The 18152-nt window shown below is 43.3% G+C and overlaps 1 protein-coding gene across 2 annotated transcripts in view; it reads left to right on the top strand.

Moving 5' to 3' along the window:
• Positions 1–18152, top strand: part of ptdss2 (phosphatidylserine synthase 2) — a 171034-nt gene that overhangs the window by 137627 nt on the left and 15255 nt on the right. The window contains exons 9-12 of one of the 2 annotated variants that reach the window (XM_072518899.1): positions 3577–3691; positions 6574–6719; positions 9196–9381; positions 13943–13964. In XM_072518899.1, the coding sequence (XP_072375000.1) occupies positions 3577–3691; positions 6574–6719; positions 9196–9381; positions 13943–13964 (469 nt within the window). The remainder of the gene's footprint in view (positions 1–3576; positions 3692–6573; positions 6720–9195; positions 9382–13942; positions 13965–18152) is intronic. The other variant, XM_072518898.1, reaches the window with a different exon arrangement.

Raw genomic sequence — 18152 nt, 5'->3', positions numbered from 1 at the left:
TGGAGGCTGGGTATTCTGCAGAGAGTAGCTTGTCTTCTGACTTCCTAAAGTCATTCACTTGCCTAGGTTTGGCGCGTGTTAGAATACTCTCCACTTGCCTAGATCAGTCCATAGTCTCTACTTCCCTAGATCAGTGCAGCTCAACAATATTCGAGAAACTAACACCATAAAGGACAAAGCAGCCAGCTTGATTGACATTCGATCTGCCACTGGGTGTATATACCACGAACAAGATGCACTGCTGCAACTCGCACCTTCCAAACCTGTGATCTCAATAACTTAGAAGGACAAAAAAAGACCAATTGCATTCTACGAGTCTCAGTTATAAGAACATTTATTTAGTGTTTATCTTCAGAAAAATGATATATAACAAATGAACCACCAAAATGCAGCTTCTAAAACCCATTTTTTATTCCGAGGAGCTTGCTGGCCCAATTGTTATTTTGTGTACGGGGTTTTTGTTTATCCCTAATGTTGCATTGTTGCAATTGCTTTTTTTAACATGGGGGTGTTGTTGATCCATTAGATGATTTTTGCAATTTCTGCTACATATTTGTGGAAATGCCACATTGGGCAATATAAATGCCACATTGGGTTGTGGAGTGAGACATGTTAAGTAAACTACAAAAAGATTCCCATTCAGAATTTCAGAAAGCTCTGAGATGCAGAAAGGTAGATGTCAAGGTTGGGGGTCATTCCCATCTAGAAAATAGTTCCCATGCCTTCGGTATTCTCATCCCCTTTGTGATTTTGTATCTCCTTACTGCTATCTGTCGATTATAAAAAAAATAATCTTGAGTGTGAAACCTGGCATGTGAAAAGGGCAAAACAACACACTTTGCTTTTGGGACGCAAGTGAGCTTTCTGTCTATTTTCTGGTCAACCTTGTAGCAGATTTATATTAAGAGGAATTGAGCAGAGATCGTGCTGAGTTATGAAGAAATTGAATTGCTTAGACAATGATACTTATTACTAGTTGAACTGCACGAATGCTCAAAAAAGTTGAAAACTTTGCAAACAAAAATTATGCACAAGTTATAAATTGAATCCATAACCCCTTTCAATTGACTTTTAAGTGCATTCGGGTTGTATTTCCTTGAATCCCATTTTTGCAGAATTTTTGCCTTTAGTGATATGTGCACTACGATCTTTTTCTCTATTGTTCCTCGCAAATGATGTATTTTCTATGTTAGCCCGACCACATGTATGATACCATTAGCTCAAATTAAATGGGATTTTCCAATATATGGCCCACTCCGCTAGCACATCTAAATCTTTTTGGATTTAATTGCAATCAATTACAAATAACAAATAGTCAGAATGCATTATATTAAATGCTAACACATTTTTAGAATGGAAATGCCTCCAGTTTACAATATATCTTTTATGTATGTGTGCGCACTTAGTGCATCTCCTAATCCACAGATCTTAGTTAGAGGATGTGCTGTTTTCTAGGGATGAGATTATAATACCATATAAAGTTATGTGCATGTCTGTGCTGCTTTTTAAGAGTTACTTTTTTGAAATGAATGATGGATTCACTTACAGGTTAGGTTGCAGATGAAAGTCCTGGGTTTGATTGAATGGGAAGTCAATTAACAAGTTGGAGACCATATGGACCCAGAATGTTGTTGGAGAGAAGGAGCTGAAATGCACAGCATTTTAAGTTGCTTTGCATTTGTGAGAAAGTGGCAATGCAGGAGGTAGAGACTGTAAATTATCCTAATTGTAAGAACCATTTATTTTTAAAAGTTGAAAATCTGCTACAGGTGCACCTAAGTTTGAGCTGAAGATTTAAAAAAAAACTTTTTTTGAATTTGCTCATCTTGCGTTCTGCATTAGCTCTTGTCAGGTTCACCTGAGGAAGGAGCAGCGCTCCGAAAGCTAGTGACATCGAAACAAACCTGTTGGACTTTAACCTGGTGTTGTAAGACTTCGTACTGTGCTCACCCCAGTCCAACGCCGGCATCTCCACATCATGGCTTGACAAGGAAGTCAGGCCTTGGTATCGGTCACATGGGAAAAGTGATCCACCCACTGTCACAAGTAGGCTTGCATTAACACTGCAATGAAGTTAGTGTGAAAAGCCCCTAGTCGCCACATTCCGGCGCCAGTTCAGGTACACTGAGGGAGAATTCAGAATGTCCAAATTACCTAACGGTACGTCTTTCAGGGCTGATGAGAGAAAAACCGTAGCACCCGGAGGAAACCCATGCAGACATGGGAGAATGTGCAGACTCTGCATGGACAGTGACCCAAGCCGGGAATTGAACCTGGGACCCTGGCGCTGTGAAGCAGCAGTGCTAACTACTGTGCTTCACAGTCCTTCGTTGTGCCTTGTAGATGATGGGCAGGCTTTGGATAGTCTGAAGGCGAGTTACATGCTGCAGAATTCCCAACCTCATTTCTGCTGTTACAGTGATTATATGGTGGCCCAGTAAGATTCTGGTCAGTTGGAACTTCCAGAGTGTTGTTGATAAAGGATTCAGTGACAATAATGCCATTGAATTTCAAAGAAAGACGGTTAGATTCTGTCGGCATTTGTGTGGCACAAATGTTACTTGCCACTCATCAGCCCAAGCCTGAATGTTGTCAAAGTTGCATGCAAACATGTACTGCTTAAGCATCTGAGAAGTTATGAATGGATCTGAACACTACAATTGTCACTGAGCATCCCCACCGCTGGCCTTATGGTAGAGGGAAGGTTGTTGATGAAATAACTGAAGATGGTTGGGCCTCGGCCACCACTCTGAAGAACTCCTGCAGTGATGTCCTGGAGCTGAGATGATTGACTACCAACAACCATAACCTTTGTTCTCCAACCAGAGGAGAGTTTTCCTGCTGATTCCCATTAACTTTACTGTTGCCGGGGCCCCTTGATACTGCACTTGGTCAAATGCTGCTTTGATGTCAAAGGCAGTCATTCTCACCTGGAATTCAACTCTTTTGTTCAGTTTGGCCCAAAGCTGCAATGAGGTCAGGAGCCAGGTTGCCCTGGTGAAGTCCAAACTCAGCATCAGTGAATAGATTGTTGCAGAGTAAATGTTGCTTGATAGCACTATGGACGACACCGTCCATCAATTTGATCGTGATTGGAAGTAGATTGGAACAGTATTTGGCCTGATTGGATTTGTCATGTTTTTGTGGGCAGTTTGTACATCGTCATCATAGCTGTATTGGACCAGCTTGGTGGAGGGAATGGCTTGGTCTATTTGTTGGACTGATTGGCTTGCCAGGCCCTTTTCAAAGAGCACTTGAGTCAACCTCATTGCCACATACACTGCAGGTCAGTCTAGGTAAGGATGGCAACTTTCCTCACATCAAAGGCATCAGAGAACTATTTGGGTTTTTATGACAATCCAGTAGTTTCATGATCATTATTATTCCAGATTTATGAATTACATTTAAATTCCCACAGCTGCCGTGGTGGGATTTGACCTTGACTCCAGAGCATTAGTGAGGATTGCTGGTCCAGTAACATTTCCTCTCTGCTACTGTCTTCAGTTTGTATGCAAATATTTAATAAAGATCACCAATTCTTGATTTTTATTTGATATGGTTCTGTTTATCCATCAGAGGAAAAATCAAGCGCATTGCTTTCCAATTCACGCCATATAGCTGGGTGAAGTTTGAATGGAAACCAGCCTCAAATCTTCGCAGGTGGCTGGCAGTTTGTGGAATTATTTTCATGGTAAGAAATTGGATATATTGTGTTGCAATTAGATGTGAATATTTATTTACAAATTGTGCATTTCAATATTTCAAAATTTTGTATTTTTTGACACTCGTTATCCGAAGGAACATTAGAACATTACAGCGCAGTACTGGCCCTTCGGCCCTCGATGTTGTGCCGACCTGTGAAACCAATCGAAAGCCCATCTAGACTATTCCATTATCATCCATATGTTTATCCAATGACCATTTAAATGCCTTCAATGTTGGCGAGTCCACTAATGTTGCAGGCAGTGCATTCCACGCCCCTACTACTCTGAGTAAAGAACCTACTTCTGACATCTCTCCTATATCTATCTCCCCTCAATTTGAAGCTATGTCCCCTCGTGCTAGCCATCACCATCCGAGGAAAAAGGCTCTCACTGTCCACCCTATCTAATCCTCTGATCATCTTGTATACTTCTATTAAGTCACCTCTTAACCGTCTTCTCTCTCACGAAAACAGCCTCAAGTCCCTCAGCCTTTCCTCATAAGATCTCCCCTCCATACCAGGCAACATCCTGGTAATTCTCCTCTGCACCCTTTCCAATGCTTCCACATCCTTCCTATCATGCGGCGACCAGAACTGCACGCAATACTCCAAATGCGGCCGCACCAGAGTTTTGTACAGCTGCAACATGACCTTATGGCTCCGAAACTCAATCCCTCTACCAATAAAAGCTAACACACCGTACACCTTCTTAACAACCCTCTCAACCTGGGTGGCAACTTTCAGGGATCTATGTACATGGACACCGAGATCTCTCTGCTCATCCTCACTACCAAGAATCTTACCATTAGCCCAGTACTCTGTATTCCTGTTACTCCTTCCAAAATGAATCGCCTCACACTTTTCTGCATTAAACTCCATTTGCCACTTCTCAGCCCAGCTCTGCAGCTTATCTATGTCCCTCTGTAACCTGCACTGTTCACAACTCCACCGACTTTAGTGTCATCTGCAAATTTACTCACCCATCCTTACACGCCCTCCTCCAGATCATTTATCAAAATAACAAACCGCAGTGGCCCCAGAACAGATCCTTGTGGTACACCACTAGTAACTGAACTCCAGGCTGAACATTTCCCATCAACCACCACCCTCTGTCTTCTAACAGCTAGCCAATTTCTGATCCAAACCGCTAAATCACCCTCAATCCCATGCCTCCGTATTTTCTGCAATAGCCTACCGTGGGGAACCTTATCAAATGCTTTACTGAAATCCATATACACCACATCAACTGCTTTACCCTCGTCTACCTGTTTGGTCACCTTCTCAAAGAACTCAATAATGTTTGTGAGGCACGACCTACCCTTCACAAAACCGTGTTGACTATCCCTAATCAAATTATTCCTTTCTAGATGATTATAAATCCTATCTCTTAAAATCTTTTCCAAGACTTTGCCCACAACAGAAGTAAGGCTCACTGGTCTATAGTTACCGGGGTTGTCTCTACTCCCCTTCTTGAACAAGGGGACAACATTTGCTATCCTCCAGTCCTGTAGACAATGACGACATAAATATCAAAGCCCAAGGCTCTGCAATCTCCTCCCTAGCTTCCCAGAGAATCCTAGGATAAATCCCATTTGGCCCAGGGGACATATCTATTTTCACACTTTCCAGAATTGCTAACACCTCCTCCTTATGAACCTCAAACCCGTCTAGTCTAGTAGCCTGAATCTCAGTATTCTCCTTGATAACATTGTCTTTTTCCTGTGTGAATACTGATGAAAAATATTCATTTAGCACCTCTCCTATCTCCTCGGACTCCACGCACAACTTCCCACTACTGTCCTTGACTGGCCCTCCTCTTACCCTAGTCATTCTTTTATTCCAGACATACTATAGAAAGCTTTAGGGTTTTCCTTGATCCTACTTGCAAAGGACTTCTCATGTCCCCTCCTGGCTCTTCTTAGCTCTCTCTTTGGGTCCTTCCTGGCTAAATTGTAACTCTCAAGCGCTCTAACTGAACCTTCACGTCTCATCTTTACATAAGCCTCCTCCTTCCTCTTGACAAGTGATTCAACTACTTTAGTAAACCACGGTTCCCTCGCTCGACCACTTCCTCCCTGCCTGACAGGTACGTACTTATCAAGGACACGCAGTAGCTGTTCCTTGAACAAGCTCCACATTTCACTTATGCCCATCCCCTGCAGTTTCCTTCCCTATCCTATGCATCCTAAGTCTTGCCTAATCGCATCATAATTGCCTTTCCCCCAGTTTTAACTCTTTCCCTGCTCGGAAGGAATCGGAGTAGTTTAATGTTTCATTCACTGCTTTAAAATTATTGAATTGTGGAATAATATTGGCAAACAGCACATTTCCACCCTCATTATTTTGCTTGTCCCATCCTGTGGGGAATGGTAATCTATAGCCATGAAGTTCGGAAGTGGTTAGTTGACTGGTTTCTCCAATTAATGTAAGCTTATAATTGACCAGCAAAAAGGTGTGATCCTTGCACCGGTGATATGATTGAGGTCTATTTTGTCTTTCCTAGCAGTGAAACATTGTCTCAAAGTCAACTTACCGCCTTCTCTGAAATCTGATGTGAAACATTTCACAAGTTTCAGAGATGCTCGTTTGAAGCCCCCTTTTTGATTCTTTTCTGTTTGTCAACACCAAGCTTGATGCTTTTAGAAAAATGGGGAAAAGGATGCATTTTTCTCAAGTTCTGTAATCTATTTTTCTGTCTCTTTAGGGTAATTGTACAAAAAATACAATATTATTGTACAAAATACTTATTGTTTCAGCAACAGAAAGAAGAAATGTTCCGCTTTTGAAGAAAAATACCATTGATGATTTATTTTCACTTGTTGCTCACATTAATTCTACTCTCTGAACAGTACTTTGTTTATGTTTTCCAGTTCTTGCTTGCAGAGTTAAATACATTTTACTTGAAGTTTGTCCTCTGGATGCCACCTGAACACTACCTGGTCTTGCTACGTCTCGTTTTCTTTGTGCATGTAGGAGGTGTAGCAATGCGTGAGATTTATGACTTCATGGATGACTTGTAAGTATCTCTTGCACAAAGCACAAAGATCAACAATGTCATTTGGTTCATTCAAATAAAAGGCAAACTAAGTCAGTGGACTTTAACTGTTATGTGAAAGTTCATCATTGATGATGCTTTCAAACATACTTTTAACTCTAAAACATGCCATGGATATTAAATTATTCAGTAGTAATCTCTCTTCACTATTGATTTACCAATTTTTCCGAAAGATATAAGTTTGTCATTGTCTACACCTGACTTTTAGGGCTTACCTCCCCATTAATCTGTAGTATTTTTGAAAAGGACTGGACTTTGGTCTTAGCAGTCAGTGACCTCTCCTAAATCAACATGCCTAGCATCAAGGCGCTGATCACTCCACTGAGCAGAACATGTTGTTCATGTATACCTGCCATCGGACTCTGAAGCAACTGTTCCACTAAGCACTGAGTCCCAGCAGGAGACTCCCAGGAGGACAGTGAAAATGGTTTATGGATGCCCTTAAATCATTCCTGAAGAGGTCAAATAAACCCACCGGCACACGAGAGACTTGCTGGCTTGAGAGTGACCAATGTGGCGCATGTTACTTTGGGAAGGTGCCAAACATTGAGAGACTTTGGGAACATGCAGAAGGAAGTCCAAAGGTCTGAAAGTGCACAAATCTTCATATAATTAATGTACCTGACATTTTGAGCACCGTCTGCCTCAAGTGGCAGAGTCTGCAGATTGCACACTGGACTTAACAGCATCTCAGAACCAATCGAATCAGCGTGGAAGCATGTTATTGTCAATCCCGAGGGATTACCTAACAAGATGCCGTCTCACTGACCACATCAAATTCAGTTCAAGCAATATTGGAATGTTTTCCACATCACCTGTCATTGTGACTGCACCAAAAGTAAACTCTACTCAAATATTGAAATAAGACTGCAACTTGGTGAAACAACCCAAAGTGCAAATTTCTGTTGCAATGTTGTGTTCAGTTTCTGGTTCAGATTTGGCTCCTAGTCAATAAGATCAACTTCTTTGCTGTCATTTTAGACACATTTCCGAGGTGCACAGCTAACCATGCACTACTGCAGACCTCCCTCACTCCATAACTCTGGAATTTATTTCACTTGCTGTTGGGATTCTCTACAAAACCAGACCGTAAACTTCCTTTTAAACTCAAAAGTCAATAACTGCAGTGATGGTTAAAGGTTACTGTTGGTGGAACAACAATGTGCATGCATCTGTTTTAACCAATGGATTTGCCCAGTAGTTAAACTGGAAGAGCCAGATTCCAAAGCTCAGTGTAAGTGGGAGTTTACAAATGGAATATTTGAAACAGAAACAAAAAATGCTATATTGCTCAGCAGATCTGGCAGCATTTGTAGAAAGGGAGATAGAATTGAAGTTCTATGACCTTTCGTTGGAGCTGAGCGTTTAGGTGTGCTTCCTTCACAACTTGCAGCCTTCCTGGAAATGGCCCAGTGGTATAAATGGTCTGAGGTTAGCTTAATGTGGTATAGTATCGTCACTCCTTCTTTTCTGCTCTCTATCTCCCCCAACACCCAGAAAAGAATGCAGGATAGCTGGTGTGCAGTTGAGTAGCAACCTGGAATATTCTGTGCAGTGTAACAAACAAGCACTCGGAGCCAACATTCCCTTTAAGCTGCTCGTACATGGCACGGACTACCCAATGCAACTAACAGATTGGAGGGAGCATTGCTTGTTGCCTTCTGGGAATTCAATTTTAAATATGTTTGTCCCGATAGAAGGTCAGAGCAAATCCAAGTTAGGTTTTCTTTTCCTTTCCAGATTTAATAAATGAAGTATGCTAACCGGATTGAATGGAGCAGTCTCTTACAGCATTGTGTAAGGCGATAAATATAACCTTTGTTTATTTTGCAGAGCAAATTAACATTTTGAGTATGTCCTTTTCTATTGGCTTTCTGCAAAACCTGGAACAGTCTGAAGAAAGTCAGTGCCAAATAGAATATAGATGAAGCATATACTTCTTCAAATAGAAAGAAAGGTCTGAGGGTGGGGGCAGTGGGGGGGGGGGGCATGGTAGTCTCATCACTGAGCAGTTGAAATACTTGGTATAAAAGCAAATGACTGGATGTCAGGATCTGAAACAAAAACAGAAAATACTGGACAATCTCAGCAATTCTGAAAACATCTGTGGAGAGATCACAACTAACGTTTCGAGTCTGTGTGACTCTGTCAAAGTTGAAATACTTGGCATATTTGATGAAAAACATCTGAAAGATTTGGGTACCATTTTACACAGCAAAGTAATGATCCAGTGCACGACCTTGAAGTCATTTTCAATGGAATTAACCATCCAAGTTTTATGTTGTGTGTATATGGAAGGACAACTGTTGCATGAATGATTTGTGAAGTTAATAAACGGTCATTGTTTCCAGTTTTTTAAACGAATCAAAGTATAAACTTCAATCAAATTGTCAACCCTGTGAATTCTTGATGCTGTATTAATCACCTCTGTGTGCAGGAAATTCCATAAAAAACTTGGTCAGCAGGCTTGGTTGGTAGCTGCAATCACAGTGACGGAATTCCTCATTGTACTGAAATATGATCCATATACACTTATGCTACCAATTCCTTTCTACGTCACCCAGTGCTGGATCCTTGGATTTATATTAGTCCTGACTTGGACCATATGGCGTTTCTTTATACGGTATGTTTTATTAATGACTTCATGTTATATTTTCTACGATTTATTCGGTCGATAATGTGATAAAAAATTCCCTGTCCAATAGAGTTTTAAATAAACGGTTCATACACTTAAGCATCCGATTACAATTTTACCAGAGCTTCCTTGTCAACTTGAATGTCTCGCCAGTGGTCTCAAATTCCAGGCATGCTTTTCAGTCGTCAAATTTTTTTTTTCTGTATTCCGTGCTGCTGAGGTTTAGATATGTCAAGTTTATGAAAGCATTATGCAGTATGTAATCCAACTGAAATTTGTTTAATTTTATCGTGTTGCAGGACATTCTAGCAAAGCATTTTCTCTCTTTAGAAATTTTAGTTTAAAGGCTTCACAAAGTGTACATATTCATAACTTTCGTCACGGTAGCCAACTTCAGATTTTATTTTCTCTACCTGCATTAGGATCAAAACCTAAAAGGAAATTCATACACCATTAAACCTTATTCTTGTTAAACTAACTCTACTTGATTCTTGAATTGTTTTCTCTTTCATCCATTTTCTCCTGTCTGAAAGGTGACGACTCTCCGCTCCACTTATGAACCAGGAATCTTCAAATGTCTCACCCAAGCTACCGTTTTCAGAAAGCCTGGACTATGAATGTTTGAAGGCAGTGTAACATAGCCAAGTTCTCATCTCGCTGAGTACCAATCAGGAGAGGGGACCCAATGTGACTTTTCTCTTTAATTTTACACTGAGGACACTTAGACCATAAGACTTAGGAGCAGAATGAGGCTACTCGGCCCATCGGGTCTGCTCCGCCATTCAATCATGTCTGATATTTTTCTCATCCCCATTCTCCTGCCTTCTCCCCATAACCCCTGATCCCCTTATTGATCAAAAACCTATCTATCTCTGTTTTGAAGACACTCAGTGATTTGGCCTCCACAGCCTTCTGCAGCAAAGAGTTCCACAGATTCACCACCCTCTGGCTGAAGGAATTCCTCCTCATCTCTGTTTTGAGGATCATCCCTTTAGTCTGAGATTGTGTCCTCTGGTTCTAGTTTTTCCTACAAGTGAAAACATTCTCTCCACGTCCACTCTATCCAGGCCACGCAGTATCCTGTAAGTTTCCCCCCTCATGCTTCTAAACTCCAACGAGTACAGGCTCAAAGTCCTCAACTGTTCCTCATACGACAAGCTCTTCATTTCAGGGATCATTCTTATGAACCTCCTCTGGACCCTTTCCAAGGCCAGCACATCCTTTAATACCCAAACTGCTCACAATACTCCACAATACTTCTTAGCATCCCAACTGCTGGCCTGGATTGAGATCAGATCACTTCAGAACAAGTTTTGGATCTATTATGGAACCTCTGGCTCTGTGTGGATTAGTTTAACACTGCGCCATTGGAGAGGTTTTTAGTCCATTTTAATGCATATTATAAGTAAAATGCATTGTGCCCTTGCACGCATGTTTTTTACGTTATAAATCAATGTAGTGCTTGTAGATTTATTTGGCACAAGGTGTTGAATTTGTGCTTCAGATTAATCAGTTTCTCCACCCTAATGCTAAGCGAGAGAATGTTTCTACCACTTGGCTGTATAATATGTGCAGTCGGAATCAAATTTATATCAGCATCTCAAAACATCTACACAACCATTTAGAAAGTCCCAAATGGAGTGTACATACCTAAAGATCATGTCCAGATTGTGTTCTAAAGATCTCTGCAGACTAATGAGATTTAATAAGGGGCATATTGTAGAAATAATGAAACGTTAGATTTCCTAAAAATGGTGGTCAGTTTTGAAGCATTAGAAAGCAAAAATCCTTGGGAATTGAATGGGAGACTTTTGAAGACAGACATGCAAATAGAGAGAATTGTGTGAACCAGCATTGAGAAACACATATTTGTGAATGCATCAGCTTCCATCTCTGATTGTAACTTGCCTATCACTATTATTGCCTCAATCTATTGGCCACTGAAATTCTCCTCTATGCCTTTATTGCTTTCAAACTCAAAGTTTTGCAATGGTCTTCTGGCCAGCCAACAATTCTTTACTGCCTGTAAACTACAGCCCATCTCCCAATGTGCTTCACAAGGAGTAAAAACACAAAGAAAGCTTGGCCCTAAACAACGTGAGATATTAGGATGGGTGACCAAAAGATTAGTCAAAGAGGTAGCTTTAGAGGAGCATTTGAAAAGAGGTGGAGAGACTTAGGAAAGGAATTCCAGTGCTTAAGGCCCAGACATCAGTGATGCATGGCTTAATATTCAAGATGCACAAGAGGCCAGACTGGAGGGGCACAGAGATCCTGGAGGAGCCCGTGGAGAAATTTGAAAAATGTAGACATTGCTGGACCAGAAATCACTGTAGATCAGTGAGTGCAGGAATCATGGTGAGCGAGACTTGGCACCAGTTCGGATTTTGACAACAGAGTTTTTGATGAGCTTGAGTTCATGGAAGGTGAAAGATGGGAGAGTAGCCAGGCAAATTTTGGAATAGTTGAGTTTAGAAGTAACCAAGATATTGAAGGTTTCAGCAACAGATGAGCTGAGGCGGGATGGAAATGGATGAGTGTTGCAGCCATTTATGTGGTCACCTTAAGGCCAGACTGGAAGCCAATGTTCCAAATGATCTGGCTGGGCTTCAGACAGTGATATGGGATAAAGAATGGAGTGTGGTGGTTGCTGAAGACCATTGGGGGGGGAAGGTTGGCACAACGATTTGTTATGAATGCACAGAATGAAAAAATGATGGAAACAGTTTCAAGAATAATTTTCAAAAGGGAACAGCATAGATACTTGAAGGAGAAAAAATGAAAAGCGGATGAGTTGAACTTATTGGATCAATCTTTGAGAGAGAGCCAATATAAGCACAATGGGCTCCTGTGCTATGGGTTCTGCTTTCTTGGATTATCATAAGGTTATTGAATAATTGTGCTCTTAAAGAATGAGTCTGGCATCAGAAGAATAATTTCCATTCTAGACCCAAGTACATAACTATTGTTTTCTTAGTTGTTTGCAGACAAAATGAAATCTGTTGTCACATAAATTGGCTCCGGTGTGACTTGGGACCTGTGAATGGAGGAACTTGTAATTACCCTTTAATTCTGCTATTAAATTAGATTGTATAATTGAAACAGCTATGCCAGAGGCAGGTCTGTTTTTCTGATTGGAGTGTTGCAATTGCTTTTTCCCCACACCAAGGTGCAAGTCACTGTAAACACTTTGGAGTTCAGCAACTGTTCATTGGAGTCTATCCTTTTTCCCAAACTAATATATATTTGAACACTTTGAATCAAATATTGCGCGAGTGATCTTGATTTAGGAATAATATAACTCCTTTGGCTACCGGTTTAGCTCACTTGGCTAGACAGCTGGTTCGTGATGCAGAGTAAGGCCAGCAGTGCGGGTTTTATTCCCGTTCCGGCTGAGGTTATTCATGAAGGCCCGCCGTCTCAACCTTGCCACGCACCTGAGGTGTGGCGACCCTCAGGTTAAATCACCACCAGTCAGCTCTCCCCTCAAAGGGGGAAGCAGCCTATGGTCATCTGGGATCATGGCGACTTTACCTTAACCACAGTGGGCTAAACAGCTGGCTTGTAATGCAGAACAAGGCAGCAGCGCGGGTTCAATTCCTGTACCGGTCTGCCCGAACATGCACCGGAATGTGGCGACTAGGGGTTTTCACAGTAACTTCATTGAAGCTTACTTGTGACAAGAAGCTATTATTATTATTATTATTATTATTATTACTATTATTATTATTATTATTAATAATACAGGTAGATATTTTCATTAGAATGTCTGCCATTGGAAGCCAAGACAAAGGAAGACATAATTGAATTTGGGTTGTTCATTCAGCAATTAGTAGAAGGTTCTAGGGAGGTAGGACCAACTGTATAGGAGAGCTCTACGGCTCTCGTATTGTGTTAGCCTTTTAAAAATGCAACTTCTTCCGATGCGCAGGTGACTTTTTGAATTTTCCTTTGGTTAGGGTGGGAACAGCAAATAAGATGGGAGTATTTGGGATTGGTTCAAAGCAGACCAGCCACCTTAGCTGCTCTTGCCTGCCTTGGCTCATTAGTCAAAATGAGTACATAGCTAATGCCAATTAAACAACCCATTTTTTTCATGCAATTCAATTGTTGCCTTGTAACTGTTGCGTATCACATTTTTGCTGTCGCTACTGAGTGTTTTGCTACCTGTGATGCAATGCAGCATGACTGGTCATTTGAATCTGAAGCATTGCTACTTCACTCTTCTAAATGTTTCTAATTAAAGGCTAAATACTGGTTTTATCTCAAAATATATATAGAGACTTAAACAGGTTTTTGTTGTGTCAACTAAATAAATGCAATTGCATACTGCCAACAATCTAATCTTGCATGCTGAGCAGAGTAAACCAAGCCCCACCTTGCGATCCAGCCTGTTCGATGCATTGAAAACTCTTGCAGTTTAAAAGCTGACGACCTGCACCATTGTGCTGATTGTTTGCCATCTTGCATGTGACCATGGTGTCATGGCTTGTTTACTGTGCAACCTGAGCATAGCACCATTTGATTGATTCTTTTTCCCTGTTTTTAGTGGGATGTGCACGTTCAGTCAGGTAGGTAGTGCGACCTTTTCTTATTCCAGCTCCTTCTCCCTTCATTTCATCTCTCCAACATCTTCCCGCTCTGCCCTCCTCTCATGCACTTCATTTCCCATATTCCTATTGGAGGAAATTTGCACGGAAATATGTTTATTGAACTGCTATCTGTGAAGCTGTGAGCTCAGTCTCCCATCAATTCCCATCTGTTGTGTTGTAAATGTAGTAGTGCATGATTTATAGCATAAAGGAGTGTTGTTACTTTTTACTTCCATCATAAATGTAGCGACTGGTCTTTTTCAACACTTACTCATGCTAATTTTAGAAATTTGGAGTTCAGGCCAAGCTTGAATAGATAACTGGATTTGATTTGCAGAATATTTCTCCCATATATAATCTGGAGACTATGTCGAGGATATATGGTCAGCCAATGCCCCTCTCCCTACTGTTAATAATTCCAGACAATTGCCTCTTCATAGTCATACATTTCAATTTGTAAGGTAAAAGTTGTACTAGTGAAATATCAAAATTACAAATGTCTGGCATCTTGTCTGTCAAATTGACCACATTTTCCCAAGTTATAATGACTTCAGGGTGTTCTCACTTTTATAAAAAGACTGACTTCCTGGTAAGAATTGGCAGTTTTTGTTCTTTGGCAATCAGAGCTGTAAGCATTTTAACAACCTTTTCCTCAGTCTACCACGTCAACTTCTGTGAATTTGAAGTTGGTAGTTGTTAATTTGCTTTCCCCAAACATTTCATTGCTTGAATTTGGGGTAACACGGTAGCACAGTGGTTAGCACTGCTGCCTCACAGCGCCAGGGACGCGGGTTTGATTCCGACCAGGGGTGACTGTGTGGAGTTTGCACATTCTTCCAGTGTCTGCACGGGGTTCCTTTGGGTGCTCCGGCTTCCTCCCACAGTCCAAAGAACTGGAGGTTAGGTGGATTGGCTGTGCTAAATTTCCCCAAGGTGGGGTTAGAGGGATAAGCTGGGGGATTGAGGTGCTCTTTCGGAGGGTCAGTTCAGACCTAATGGGTCGAATGGCCTCCTTCTGCACTGTTGGGTTCTATGATTCAATCATACAGGATTCGACATGTAGCCTGCTCTTTTTTTTAATAAATGTTTTTTATTTGATTTTTGGACAAAGTATATTTGCCGTTATGTACACAGGATATGATAGATACAGACAATTCCGGAGGGCAATCCTCGAATAGGTCTGGTGCCGGTGTTGCCCCTCGCTTCTCCCGGACGGATTTCGCCACCGTTGTCTTCTCGTGCACACTACCGCTTCAGCCGGCCCTCCCGTCCTCCGCCTGTATTCTCCTTTTTCTCTGTTCCTGTGGATGTCAAGTTAGTTAATGTTTCCCTGCCTCCCCACCCCCCACTCCCTGGCTCTCCTCTATTGTTCCCTGTCTCTCTCTCTTTCCCCCCCCCCCCCCCCCTCCTACTGTGGTTCGCTTTTCCTTCTTCTTAGATTGAACTGTCCCCCCCTCCCTCCCGGTCTATCTCCCCCTCTCATGCTTTGGCTGCTTTCCCGTGGTTCTTGGCTACCTGGCTATTCTTCTCCTTGTTTGTTGGCCACAAACAAATCCTGGAACAATTAAATGAATGGCTCTCACGTTCTGTGGAAGCCGTCATCTGACCCTCAGATGACAAATTTGATTTTCTCCATTTGGAGAGATTCCGAGAGGTCGAACAGCCAGTCTGCAGCTTTGGGTGGTGCTGCTGACCGCCAGCCGAACAGGATTCTACAGCAGGTGACCAGGGAGGCAAAGGCAAGGGCGTCTGCCCTCCTCCCCAGAAATAGATCTGGCTGGTCTGAAACCCCGAAGACAGCCACTTTCGGGCATGGCTCCACACTCACCCACACCACTTTGGACATTGCCTCGAAGAAGGCAGTCCATTGCTCCACAAGTCTGGGGCAACACCAGAACATGTGGGCGTGGTTGGCCGGGCCTCTTTGGCACCGTTCACATCTATCCTCTGCCTCCGGGAAGAACCTACTCATAGTGGGCTCTATGTACCACTTTTAGATGCGTCAGGCTGAGCCTTGCGCACGTGGAGTTGACCCCATGCAGTGGTTCGTTCCAGAGTCCCCACCCTATTTCGATCCCGAGGGCCTCCTCCCATTTCATTCTTGTTGCGTCCAGTACGGTGTCGGCCCCTTCTACCAGCCGGTCATACATACGGCTACAGTTTCCTTTTTCGAATATGCTTGCGCCCAGTACCTCTTCCAGTAATGTCTGTCGTGGCGGTTGTGCGTAAGTCCTTGTCTCCTTTCGTAGGAATTTTTTCAGTTGCAGGTACCTTTGCTCGTTTCCCCTGGCTAGCTGGAATTTCTCTGTCAGTTTGTCCAGCGTTGCGACCCTGCCGTCGGTGTATAGGTCCCTGACTGTCAGTGTCCCCCCGTCCTGTCTCCACCTTTTGAAGGTGGCGGCAGTCAGTGCTGGTGTGAACCTATGGTTGTTGCAGATGGGAGCTTTGTCTGACATTTTGGTCAGGCCAAATTGCTGCCGTAGTTGGTTCCAGGACTGGAGGGTGGCTATCACCACCGGGCTGCTGGAGTGCTTTTTGGGTATGGATGGGAGTGCCGCCGTGGCGAGGGCCCAGAGGGAGGTCCCCTTACAGGAGGCCTCTTCTGCGCGCACCCACTCGGCATTTGGCTCCTTGATCCATCCCCTTATTCGCTTGGCCGTTACCGCCCAGTGGTAGAATTGTAGGTTTGGGAGGGCTAGCCCTCCCCTTGATGTTGTTTTTTGTAAGACCTTCTTTGGGATCCTAGCATTCTTCCCCCCCCCCATACGAACGCCATGATTAGTTTGTCTAATGCTTTGAAAACGGCTTTCGGGATGTAGATCGGGATGGATCTGAGTTGGAAGAGATACCTGGGCAGCACGTTCATTTTGATTGTCTGGACTCTCCCCACGAGGGAGAGTGGGAGTGTGTTCCATCTTTGCAGGTCCTTTTTTACTTCCTTTGTCAGACTGGTGAGGTTCCATTTGTGGATCCCTTTCTAGTCATGGGCTATTTGGATCCCCAGGTAGCGCAATTTGTGTCGGGCTTGTTTAAACGGCAGTCCCGTTAGTGCTGCCCCACCTACTTGTGGGTATACCGGGAAGATCATGTTGAGTTTGTAGCCCGAGAAGGCACCAAACTCTTTCAGGAGCACGATGATTCCGTCCATGCTGCTTTGTGGGTCCGAAATGTAGAGGAGCAGGTCATCTGCATAGAGTGAGACTCTGCGCTCTCTGCCGCCTCTTTGGATCCCCCTCCAGCTGTTTGCCGCTCTGAGCGCAATCGATCACTAGGGTGAACATCAGTGGGGATAGTGGGCATCCTTGTCTGGTGCCCCTGTGCAGCTGGAAGTATCGGGAATTGGTGTTGTTTGTCCGTACGCTCGCCATGGGAGCGTTGTACAGGAGTTTACCCAGGAGGTGAATCCTGTTCTAAGCCCGAACTGCTCCAGTACCTCTATGAGGTATTTCCATTCGACTCTGTCGAAGGCCTTTTCTGCGTCGAGGGAGACGATCACCCCTGGTGTTCTCTCCCCGGAGGGGGTCATTATCACGTTCAGCAGGCGCCAAATGTTGGAGGTAAGCTGTCTACCTTTGACAAAGCCCGTCTGGTCCTCTGCAACCACGTCTGGCACGCGGTCTTCTAGCCTTTTGGCTAGAATCTTGGCCAGTATTTTGGCATCTGCGTTCAACAGTGAGATGGGTCTGTATGACCCACATTCCGTTGGGTTTTTATCTTTCTTAGGTATCAGCGAGATTGAGGTCTGTGCTAGCGTGGGTGGCAGTGTGCCCTTAGCCAGCGAGTCTGTGAACATCTCCCGCAGGTGCGGGGCCAGTGCTGTCGCAGATTTTTTGTAGAAGTCCGCCGGTAATCCGTCTGGTCCCGGCGCCTTCCCCGCCTGCAAGGAGCTAACGCTATCCATGATCTCTCCCAGTGCTAGTGGTGCTTCCAGGCCCCGTTTTCTGCCCTCCCCCACAACTGGTACGTCCAGTCCATCAAGGAACCGTTTCATCCCGGACTCCCCCATTGGGGGCTGTGAGGTGTACGGCCCTTGGTAAAAGGCCCTGAAGGCTTTGTTAATCTTTTCTGGCTGTTTCTAATGTGCCTCTAGTATCCCTGATTTGTGCAATTCCTCTGGTGGCTGCCTGCTTTCTCAGCTGGTGTGCCAGCAGGCGGCTGGATTTGTCT

The sequence above is a fragment of the Scyliorhinus torazame genome, chromosome 10 (genome assembly GCF_047496885.1).
Source record: "Scyliorhinus torazame isolate Kashiwa2021f chromosome 10, sScyTor2.1, whole genome shotgun sequence".
Taxonomy (NCBI): domain Eukaryota; kingdom Metazoa; phylum Chordata; class Chondrichthyes; order Carcharhiniformes; family Scyliorhinidae; genus Scyliorhinus; species Scyliorhinus torazame.
Note: the sequence above shows the minus strand (reverse complement) of the source record. Positions and strands in the feature narration are given on the sequence as shown.